Here is an 11,795-nt window from a genome sequence, read left to right on the forward strand (position 1 = left end):
AAATCAGCTCATCCTACTCCTGGAATGTTTCGTATATGGGAGAAATGTTGGTAATATTGAGAAGATTGACTAGGAAGTTTCCTAGACCTTATTTTATGCTCTGGCAAATAATTTAGTGGCCAATAAGCATGTCGGTGAAACGTTGGAAAGGTCATTACACTATTTTGAAAAATAAGCAAAAAGATGTCCTGAAAACATACTTGAAATTAAGAGGTAAACTTTCTGTAAAATTAGACAATTGCTTAACTATAAATAAAAAAATCGGTATCAGACCAACAGCAACAATTTTATTTAATTCAATTTCGGTTCGACATAATACTGTGTTATCCAGCGGCAGAGGGGCTTGTGTTCCGAGTTATATTTAAACAGTGTAGCCCGGCTGATGGCGAAGATCGTATTTCAAAGATAAGTTACCTTATTACCCCGGCTGTCAAACTCGAAAAACAAATCGCCCCACAGAAAATGGCACATTTAAATATTCTTAAATGCTCGAATTCCAATCCGAGAAAGAAAACCGTGGCTTTGAGATCACTGGTAGCATACCTGAAGAATTGAGGGGTTTAGCACAGGTTTTTATCTGAGGCACCTTGCAGTTAATTCAGATGAAATATGAATAACCTGAAAGTCTTGCTCAATGATGCCTACAGGTAGACTGCGTATAGTGGGAATCAAACCCAGTAGCCTGCATTTCAGTTGTGTCTATTTATCTATAACCAAGATTGGTATTACATGCATGCATGCTAAATCTATTAACATTTTCACATTGTAGGCCATAGAATCATCAGCAACACATTTATTTTGAGTGAGTTTTATTACATTGTTCTATTGGAGCATTTAATGAAGAATAGAGGTGAAATGATCAACATGTGGTGATATTGAAGCAACAAAACACGAAAGGAGATTTAAAAATAAAAAGGAGGGGCATCACATGAAATGGCTTGTGTCAATTATTTTGAAAGTACAAATAGGTTCATCATTTTGCAACAACAAGAGACTGTTCTCAGTTTTACAGTTCTACCACAAAATGGGAGATAAACAAAATCATGTCCAGGGCAATGTTTTAGTACTGCAAACTTAAAATGGATAAAATCGTAACTGTATTAAAGAGAACTCGGACACACACACACACACACACACACACACACACACACACACACACACACACACACACACACACACACACACACACACACACACACACACACACACACACACACACACACACACACACACCTCAGTAGTAGGGTCTACGAGGATTGTTCTGTGGAGAGAAGATAAATACATTAGTATAAAGTAAAACAAACACAAGCACTTTGTTAAAATCAATCTCAATGCAACTATCCAATATGAAAAAGCTTAAGGCTAATTTTTATTGAGTCAATAAAATAAACAGATAATTGTAGTTACCAGTGGATTGGGTCTGAAACGATAGGCAAGCATCATCCTCTTCCTAAAGGCATCATATTCATCATCATTTCCCCTGAGCTCGGCCGGCCGGTCCACTCCAAATCCTGCTCCATCTACAGCCGTTTGTCCCCTAGAAGCAGTTTTTGTAAAGTTTGTATATTATCTGACTTATCATAAAATGTTTTATAGATGGAGTCACAGGCCACATTTGAAGAGCTTTGAACCCACCTATGAACGGGTTGCCTAATGCCCTGTCCATCAGAACCTAATCCATCCCCTTCCTGCCATCCCATCTTCATCAACATTCGGAAACCAAGATTCTCCACGGTCAGCTTGAACTCCTTGTACTCCGAGTAATCTGGATCTCGGCCCTCCTGCAATTAATGGAGAATGATGATGTGTACTACAATTTATTCATAATAACATTTTATTTGGGCAGGGGTGGTATACTGGGCCATAAACCATAAGAAACGTTCACATATCACATATTTCTGTGATGTTTGTAGTTGGCCTGGGATGTGTTCTCAGACATTTCTGTATCATATAAGCTATAAATTTGGTAGATGTACCCAACATGGCTTCCACCCCTTGAATGAACATTTTTGACTTACCTTAACGCCCACACTAGCGCCAAAAGTAGGGTTAATAAAAATACAAAGAGTGAAAGTTAGAGAGAAACTTGCCTTGAGCGCCTTGAAAGTCTCCATGAATTTCTCCAACTCCTCGGGTGGCAGGAAGTCACCGATAAAGTGTTTCCCTTTCCCCATGTCTGTCAGAGACTCGGCCCATTCTGGGAAAAATGTAAAAATAATGATCAAACCCTTGTCAACCGCCTTGCGTTATCTTGGTAACTTGGAGGGCTCTGAGTGAACAAAGATAGTGTCGGTTGAAGGGCCGTCTTACCCCTCGTTTTCTCCATTTCCATCTGGCGGAGGCGATGTTCCCAGGTACCTTCCTGTTGGTCCACCTCCTCATCGCTGTCATACTCGTGCTGATGGTCTCTCAGAGCCTTTTCCCACATTATCTGCATCTCTGCCATTGCACGCTTGTGCTTCATTATCATTTCATACATTTCTTGCATCTGTGAACGAAGTACAAGAACACATCATACAGAGAGACGGTGGACATGGTGAGGACACGAAGGAGATCTGGGATTAAAAATCTCATTAAAAGTGCCCTGAATGTTCAGATCTTTTTATCGCCCTCGAAGTACGATTCTGTCATACCTCTTGCTGTTCTTTGAGCTGCTTCCTCTGGTCCTCAGACAGTTCTGTCACTCCTACCAGCCCTAAAGGCTTCCCCTTCTTATATCCGAGCCCCTTTAGGTCTTGCACTGGAACATAAACAAACACATTGAAATCATATTTTAGGTTCAAAATGATATTTGCACATGAAAAGTAAATAATCAAATCGGTAAGGATTAAGGCTATATCCGGTAGTTAATTGTTGTTTTGCATTACAAGTTAATAACCAGAATATTTGGGAAGAGTTTTTGGAGTGTAGTTATATATGTATATTAAATAGATATTCCTGTACCAGAGAGTGAGGGCGTGTTAGCATCTGGGACGTCGACCTCCTGTTTGATGGCGCTGAGAGGAATTGGTAACTCCACTTTGTCATCTTCAGACCCCCAACGACTCTTCCGCTTTCGTTTGACAGGTGGGGGCGAGGCCTCCGTTTTGGGGGTTAGCAGCGGGGACCCCATTTGGTTGGGGACATAGGGGTTGAGCACTGGTGGTGGCGGCGGGGGGACCGCTGACAGAGGAGGGGCCGCCGGTCGCTGGACTACCGACTCCGGCACCTCTGCTGTCGCCGGAGAACTCCGGTCCACCTTGGACTGACGAAACTGCTCCACTCTCTCCTTGTAGAAGTGATGGGCTGGGCTTTGGTGGTCATATAAGAAACTGCAAGTGGACGCGCAACAGATTATAAATATAACACACGCAAGAAATCACACAAAAACGTTTTGAAATGTGGAAACAGACTCACCTGAATGCAGGGTTGTCTCGGTTGTGCTCCGCAGCAATGGCTTCCACCTCGGGGCCACCCTCTGCCACATACTTTGCCAGCTTCACAGCCACCTGCTGGGTCTCCTCGTCCACTGGGGGGGAGACTTTAAGCAGCCTATCAGTACTGGGGCTCAACTCACACTCTACAACTGTACTGTGCTCAACTGGCCCTCACACACCACCAGTCTACAGCCAGTAGGGGATAAGAAGAGGAGGGAGGAGCAGGGGAACACGGGTGGTGAATGGGGAACTGCACAGAGCAAACGCTTTACTGCTGTGGTGTAACATATGGAATGCCCAGGGATGATCTTCTAATGCATTACATGGATACCATTACATCTAATAATAATGATGATGATGTGTGATGGTGCATGATTTCAGCTGAGAATCTTCTGAAACCTTTCAAAATGCAAAGTGTGTAAATTGATGCTATATACCACAACGTGAGTGCACACATGTACACAAAAGAGCAAAATTCCACTTACCAGTATGCGATTTCATAATGGGTTTTGGCAAGTTCTTTCTGTATTCTGCAACTCTCTTTCTGTAGTAAAGATAGTCTCTGCTGTTCGTATCATATAAAAACCTTAAAGACAAAAAATGACCACAAATTTGTTATGACCATTGGGTCTAAAATAATCACTGATTTGAATGATTGGCAGGGAAAAATATTCCAGTAAAACCATTGGTTGGTCAGTGTATATTTTGCACTCTGGCATGTAAAAGTCGAAAATACTAAAAGGGGATTTTGGACCCATGACGTTAAAATATGTGAGAAAAACGGTCAGACTTACGAAAAAACGGGATTGTCTCTGTAATCCTCCTTGGCTTTTCTCTCTAGCTCGGCACCTCCTTCTGCCACAAAAGAAGCCATCTTGTCGAGAATGAGCCTGGTGTCTGGGTCCTCTGGGGGAGAGACTTTAAGCAGGCTATGAGTATCATTACCATTTGCATGTGCATGTCAAAATGGAGTTCACAGGGTGAACTGTCCCTCTCCAAGATGGGTTGGTTGTCATGAGTAATCCCTGCCTTGAATTACCTTTCATCTCCAGGAAGTTTGAGTCTTCCACCTCTTCTTCATCCTCGTCGCCATCTGGTGAACAGAATACACTAGGCCTCTGGCTGAGAACAGGGTTCTTCTTGGACTGGGAGTAGTTTTTGAATTGGTTGAGCATGCTAGTGATGCCAAGGCCGGGGCGTTTGCCAATGAGAATGCTTTTCTTCTGCTGTGAATTTGGTGATTCAGCTGGATTAGAAGCACCTTTGGTTTCACCATTGTTGGAACCTTAAAAAAAACATAATTAACTGTGGGAATTGCACACTATCCATACACAAAATATGTTCTTGCTTCGGCTATTTCTACCAATATCAAGGTATTGTTGCATGTTGTAGGTCAAAGTGTATGGCACTAACCAGATGAGCTTGGTTTGTCCTTATGCAACTTCATAAACTGCTGTAAAAAGCTTCCATCATTTACAAACTTGTTTGAGTTGGGCCCTTGAAAGCTAGGAAAACTGAAAGAATCAGAAGGGATTAAACATGATCTCGATAATGCACTCATAATAAATAGGTTGTTATCATAAATGCAATTGTATTTTCGCTGTACTAAGGGAATAGTGAATCATAATGGATAAGTACAGGTAGGATAGTAAAACCAAAATTGCGTACCTTTGAGGCAATGGCTTGCTCGGAGTTTGCACATTCTTCTTTGCCTGTTCTGCCATTTTGGCTTCAATCTCCCTCTTCTTCTGAGCTATAAGCTCCTCTTGTCGTATGATGTTCAAACTCATTTTGTTTTTCTGTGTTTTTATAGGCCTGTTCTTCCAGCCTCCACCACGTCCTGCCAAAAGAAAATCATTATGAATACAATATAACTTACGTTTTAAGACTTCTACCCCTGCTCTGGTCCATCCACACAACTATAATACACATCAAGTCGTGTAGCCAAGATATTTGTCGGCACTGAGGAGACACGAAACGTTAAAAATCTGAAACTATATAATAAAAGTGAATAACCCCCGTGTTTATGATATGCACATACTACGTGTTCTAAAAACGAGCACATTAGGTCGCGGAGGAGTACGAGTTTAGCCAGCCAGCTAACATCGTAGCATTCAGCGTAAAATCCTAACTGATCCACACATTTCAGCCCCATCACCTACCGGCTTCGCTAGACTCCATGGTCTTAGCAGCAAGGACGTGAAACCACCAATTTAATCAATCTTCCTGAGGGCAACAACAATGTAGCTATCTGCTATCTGCCTTTCCATCCCAAGAGTACGACAGTGCAGCTAACTTCCGGTTCCGCTAAACCCGTCCTCCTCACGGAGTGTGTTGTTGTCCCTCACTGCTACCCGTCTCACCCCCACATACACACGCAGAGTGTCAGAAATGGCAGAAGCTCCAACACGGCCCTGCCGGTTTTTTTGCCACCGGTGTACATTAGAGATCAGTCCGCGTCTACCGGTAAGGTCCTCAGGGACAATCGGTCTGTTGAACAAACGTTAAATAAGAATAGCTGTGACCCTTGATGTGTGATCTGTAAAGAGGTGTGTTGAGGCAGCTAGCCTTAGGAACACCGACACGTCGCTGTTCTACCGCTAGCCCCGCTGGGTAGCCAATATCGACAATAATGGTGTTCCCCATTTGACCGCTTATTTAACGGTCGTTGTTTGAGTTGTATTAGTCCTGTTGAATGAGTGCATTTGATATGTGGAATGATACGATCTACAGCAGATTTACCTCAGTCACACTCTGATGCTCTGGTTGAATTCAGCAGGCTGTCCCATTACCATGGCAGCTTATTCATAGCTGGGATCTTTAGGTAGAAGGATAAATCGTACTGCTATTTTATATTTCATGTAGCAGAGTATCAGCTTTTCATAAAGCAGCGTTATAGCGTATTTTGTATGGTTAACTTCGCGTGATTTAATGTGTAGGGTCCACAAGAGCCTTCCTGCTTCAACCATTTACGGGAACCTTCTTGAATTTGACAGTGCCGGATCCTTTTATGCTTGCCCTGTATGCCAATTTAGGGTCAAGGGGGTCAAATTTAGTCCTTCACGTCGTCATTCACCATTGAACCACATTCTGTACCACATACTGTGATTTTCTAACATAACTCAACCAGATTCTTTCAGAATACCTTCATGTGACTGCACTTAAAATTGAGCATAGTATGTTCATGAAGTTTGGTTGAGAATAGATGCCAAGCCCAGTCAAACAAAGCCTAATGGTATCAATTATTTGTTTATAATATTTCTGTATTTTCGTCGTAGGACTACACCTGTCCACGTTGTGATTCTGGTTTTATTGAGGAACTTCTAGAGGATAGAAGGTAACGGTTAATCTATCCTTGTGTCACATACATTTAACAGTGTATCAAATCCCACAAAGGAAATTAAGCAAGTTCTTATTTTTTGTAGATGTGTAATGGTTTGCAGAAGCTTTGATTTCCACTTGCTACACCTTGCCTCCATATAGCGTCGAAAATGGGTCCACATCCACCACTTCTACCAGTGATCCAAACAGACCAACGTTGGAGGTCGGTGTAACCCAAAACTGTAACCCACCAAACCCTTTCCAATGTTTGTTTCCCAACGTTGAGTTTAATATAATCCCTTCTGTCCCTCTATTCCATCAGAACATGGACCACCACCACCAGCACCTATTCACATTTCCCCCAGGCTATGGTCAGTTTGCCCTGGGAATATTTGATGATAACTTTGATCTTCGAGCAGGCCTGCCTACAGAGGACAACAGGGAAACCGAGCACTGGAGGGAAAGGGAGATGGCTTCACGACAACGGTATAGTGCCCGACAACCACGGGGTCGTCACGTGCCCCGACGGCAGGGGACGCGCCATGAAGGAGTGCCTACTCTAGAGGGGTGAGAGACGCCGATGTTGATGTTGCCTCTGGATTCCTTCCTTCCGGACGGCCGCAAGCATTCACCCCTCGGCTCCGGCTCACATTAAGAATTAAGGACATTGCAATAGACCCTTTTCACAGAGGCATCATCATAGGGCAAAGACAGGTGTCGCTGAATGCACAAATTATGGGGCTGCACTTTATTCAGCGCGGCCTGGGGAGTAGAATCAAACTAGTGAAAATATATAACACATTAACTAATGCCCTTGTGCCCTGGTATTAGCAAGTAGCAGGCTCATATTAAGCTTGACCTCCGAGGACACCTCTGTGAAAAGCGTTTACTCCTTTGTAACCGTAGTGCTGGTTATTTACTGACTTTTGATCATCCTTGACATTCACTTGGTGTGGTTTAAAAGTCAAGGGGGATTTATTTATTTTCGGTTTCCCTCATTGGTTAGAAATGTAAAGACTTGTGCTTGTAAGCCAGATAAAAAAAAAAAAAAGCATTATGGTCATGAGGAAGAATGTGAGGGCAGTGGGTCCTGAGGCAGGCCCTGTCTTTCCACTGCCATGTGTGTGGGTTTCCAATGCCCCAATGTTTGATGATTCCAGGCAGGTGCTCAGGAAGCTCGCGGGGGTTCAGGTCCTCCGGGAGGGGTCGCAGTTCACAGGCCAAGGCTGCTTCCTGAGGGTGCAGCCAAGGCAACACTTTGTTCAATGAAATTGTATTTTTTTTGCGATTAACCATCAACCTTTGTTGAAAGGCATAGGGGTCAGGAAATAGGCTCACAGCAATGTTGAGACAGACACTGACTGTTTTGGAAATAAGATGAACAAAATAGACCAAAAGAAAAATCGTTGTGAAAAAATACAGACACGATACATTCACTCTTAATTGGTATACATGGTTCTTTCACTAATCAAAGCTCCTTACTTTCAGTTTGGTCCCTGATGCTTGTTACTCGATGGCAGAGAAGGCTATCTTTATCATCGTTATCAAAGAAAAAAACTATTTAAGATGTAGAAACCTATGGGATGGGTCAATGCATTTCCCCAGGAGCCTGCCATCCCATGTGACTTCCATGGCAGTGCTTTTGACAGATATTCGTATATTATGATTGACATTGTGTCTTGGGGCACATTGATCTCTGCTGTCCTCTCGGTGCTTCATCGTCTGCCATCACGCAGTGTTTATGCCCCATACCACCATACCACGGCTGGCATTAGTCACTCACACTTATTGTTACTGCAGTGACACAATCGTTGGATTCTTGGAGGCGGTGTGTGGGCAGCTGTGTGGTGGTATGTGCAGGGGAGGGTGAGGGGGGGGGGCTGTACGCGGGCGCTTATGTTGTAGCTTGGCCTTGACCTGTTTACGGCAAGATGGGAAACGTCCTCTCTGATTACAGTCATCCAGGAATTCATGTAGAGTTGTATGTTGATGTTATGCTTTTTTAAGCATAGGAACCAATTATTTCTTTGGGTAATTTTGTATGATAATAAAAAGTACCCCCCCTTCTATCTTCCCCCAAGTCAGCCTTCTACTTGTCATAGGGTTAAGCCTGTAAAAAAATGAATAACAATAATCATCTATCTTGCATGATTTCCCTTCAGAGTGATTGTAGATTTAAACTGTAATAGAATGGAATATTCTATTACCAAGCCAAAGTAAATGTAGATGTAGTTGATGTGAAGCCGGCTTCCTAACGATTGATATATTCTTTCATGCAGAATTATTCAGCAGCTAGTAAACGGAATCATTGCACCCACGGCAATGACAAACATTGGAGTGGGACCATGGTATGTAAGAACCACTAAGCTTTCAGCTATGTATTTCATGTCACTTCTCATTCCAAAACGGTGCACGTGCCAGTGTTACGACCCCTTGATGTTGACTAAATGATGTACTGGTCGATCACCAGATGTTCCACATTTCGCTGACCTCTCAGTTTCTTGTTCTTTCGTAGGGGAATGCTGCATTCCAATCCAATGGACTACGCCTGGGGTGCTAACGGGCTTGATGCTATTATTACACAGGTACGTCGGGGGAAGGAAAGAGTGTCCTTTACACTTCAGTGAAGAACTGCACAGTGGTGTACAGGCCTTTTAGTGTCCCTCGGTGCAAATTGCTACGGAGAAGCTTTATCTTGCACAATATGGCCCTTTATCTTTAACCTCACAGCAAATGGGTGATTATGACGTTGATAGTTATTAGATTGACCTTTTTGTGTCCTTGTAGTTATTGAACCAGTTTGAAAACACTGGTCCCCCTCCCGCTGATAGAGAGAGGATCAAGAGTTTACCCACCGTCAGGGTCACGGCGGAGCATGTGGGTGAGTCCTCTTGATTCAGACACACTCATGCCAGCTCTTTCAAATGACTAGCATGTTTCTTGAGCAGGGAGGTTGAACTCAGCCTCAAACCCATGTTGTGACCCATTGAGATGGCACTCAGCACCTATAATGTCTACACATTCTTTGAATAACAGATGACATACAATTTGCATGATTGTGATATTTGCTAAAAATGACCTTTCATTCCAAAGAATTATCAACCAGACAAAGATTCCACCCTTAGTAATACCATCAACAGCATAGTGCATACTTATTTGTGTATGCATATTTATTTCAATTTTTCCAGGTGCGGGTTTAGAATGTCCAGTATGCAAAGAAGACTACAGTGTCGGGGAGAACGTTAGGCAGCTTCCATGCAATCATTTATTCCATAATGACTGTATAATACCATGGCTAGAACAGGTACAGAACTACATTAAGAAATCCCACCACTAATGTGAACTATTTGGTATTCAGATACGCTTTATATTTTAAACAGATGAACTCACCTTTCTGATATATTCCCTGCGCGTCCGTTTCTCTCCCTCTAGCACGACACGTGTCCTGTATGCAGAAAGAGTCTCAGTGGACAGAACACGGCCACAGACCCCCCAGGTTTATCAGGGATGAACTTCTCCCCTTCCTCGTCCTCCTCCTCCTCCTCCAGCTCGCCCAACAACGAGAACGCCAGCAGCCACTCGTAGGACCTCGCACCACTCTACCTCCAAGTTGCGTCCCTCACCACCCACCCCAGACGGTGCTATGGACGCAGGAACCATCCACTCTTCTCGGCTGAGGTTCCTCAGACAGTTTGTTGTCGCTCCGTGATGGTTTGAGCTGAGGGGGGCGGGGCTGAAAGGACGGCCATAACCCCATTTGGACTTTTCTTTCATGACTGCATCCATCTTTTTTTACTTTCCCTACTCTGAGAAGTTTACTGAGATTGGTCGTTGAAGCAGTGTCCGTGCCATGTGCACTTCCTGCTACTGTTGCTAAAGAGTTTGGGGAAGAGGTGAGGCTGGGACTCTGGGGAGGCAGATCCACCTACACCATCACCTACTGTGAATGAAGATGATGATGACGATGATTTTGGAGGTTTGCTGGAACATTGATGGGACATTCTATAATTAATAAAATGTTGCTATTCTGTTAATGCATTTTGAAGATGTGTAAATACATATTCCTTTTTTAGATCGTAAATGGTCCAGAATTGTATCCTACCAAATCTCATGTGAAACAATAATGGAGTGAGTTGACTGTATTTAATTTATTTGCACCTTTTTTCTAATTTTGAACAACATTTTAATGCATTTCAAAGACAGTGGCTATTAACTGAACAAAACTAGTTCTGCTAGGATTTTTTAAAAATGCTTTTTTCACATTATTTTATTCAGTAGGAATATTGTTTTAGAGTACCTTGACAGGGTAAATAACCCAAAGCCTCTTCACAAACAACAGGATCTCCTGTAAGCAGTCTTAAGGGAGCAAAGGGCCAGACAGGAACAGGCCATGTGTGTATCCCATACCGTGTATTTTATTTGATATAACATCCAATGGCAACTCAAAAACAATTTCAACTTGTTTTGTAAATGAACAATAAAAAAGTACAAACAATAATTATGAGATTGACTGATGGCAATGCATGCCTACATATTTAGTTATTGCATGGTTAAGAGGGTGAAAAGCACAAGCTACGATGGAGGATAGGGAAATGTTCCTTTCAGTAATCACATTAATCTATTATTCACATTATTTTCCTCTTGAACCTCAGTTGTACGTTGAGTCGTATGATTCTTCAATATTTTATTTTTAAATAACCAAATAGGCCCTAGAAATTGATGGGAAAATTAAATTGATTATGGTTCAAAATGCTCATTGCATGTGTGTGTGAGAGAGACACTGCTCATTTGGGGTGAATTTAAAACTCCAGTTTGATTCCTTGTTATGTGTGTACCTAAAAGAGCTCTCCTTTTTCAGGAAAATTACCACGCGCATCATAGCAGAATCCCAAATGACATAGTCGGCTACTGCTGCAGTTGTTGGAGATGAGGGAAGGGGGGGGGGGGTATGGGAAATGGATGGAGGAAGGGCTAGAGGGAAATTGACATGACACGCCAGGATTTCCTATCAAAGTCAAAGGATGAAACCTGCTGCATGAGGACTGCAGTTTGGTAACA

The 11,795-nt window shown here is 42.8% G+C and overlaps 2 protein-coding genes across 2 annotated transcripts; one reads left to right on the top strand and one right to left on the bottom strand.

Moving 5' to 3' along the window:
* Positions 1-778: 778 nt before the first annotated feature.
* On the bottom strand, positions 779-5,835 carry sugp1 (SURP and G patch domain containing 1). The gene is made up of 14 exons (XM_030364635.1): positions 5,579-5,835; positions 5,085-5,256; positions 4,830-4,930; positions 4,456-4,701; positions 4,211-4,334; positions 3,902-4,002; positions 3,397-3,520; positions 2,944-3,311; positions 2,634-2,740; positions 2,311-2,488; positions 2,091-2,197; positions 1,636-1,781; positions 1,408-1,537; positions 779-1,261 (listed from the first exon to the last, which is right to left on the bottom strand). Exons 1-14 carry the CDS (start codon positions 5,595-5,597, stop codon positions 1,235-1,237), a joined length of 1,950 nt encoding a protein of 649 aa, XP_030220495.1. The 5' UTR covers positions 5,598-5,835; the 3' UTR covers positions 779-1,234.
* Positions 5,781-11,235, top strand: rnf126 (ring finger protein 126). The gene is made up of 9 exons (XM_030364666.1): positions 5,781-5,882; positions 6,695-6,753; positions 6,900-6,960; positions 7,060-7,304; positions 9,017-9,085; positions 9,253-9,322; positions 9,525-9,618; positions 9,926-10,041; positions 10,170-11,235. Exons 1-9 carry the CDS (start codon positions 5,808-5,810, stop codon positions 10,320-10,322), a joined length of 942 nt encoding a protein of 313 aa, XP_030220526.1. The 5' UTR covers positions 5,781-5,807; the 3' UTR covers positions 10,323-11,235.
* Positions 11,236-11,795: the final 560 nt, after the last annotated feature.

The sequence above is a fragment of the Gadus morhua genome, chromosome 8 (genome assembly GCF_902167405.1).
Source record: "Gadus morhua chromosome 8, gadMor3.0, whole genome shotgun sequence".
Classification (NCBI taxonomy): Eukaryota; Metazoa; Chordata; class Actinopteri; order Gadiformes; family Gadidae; genus Gadus; species Gadus morhua.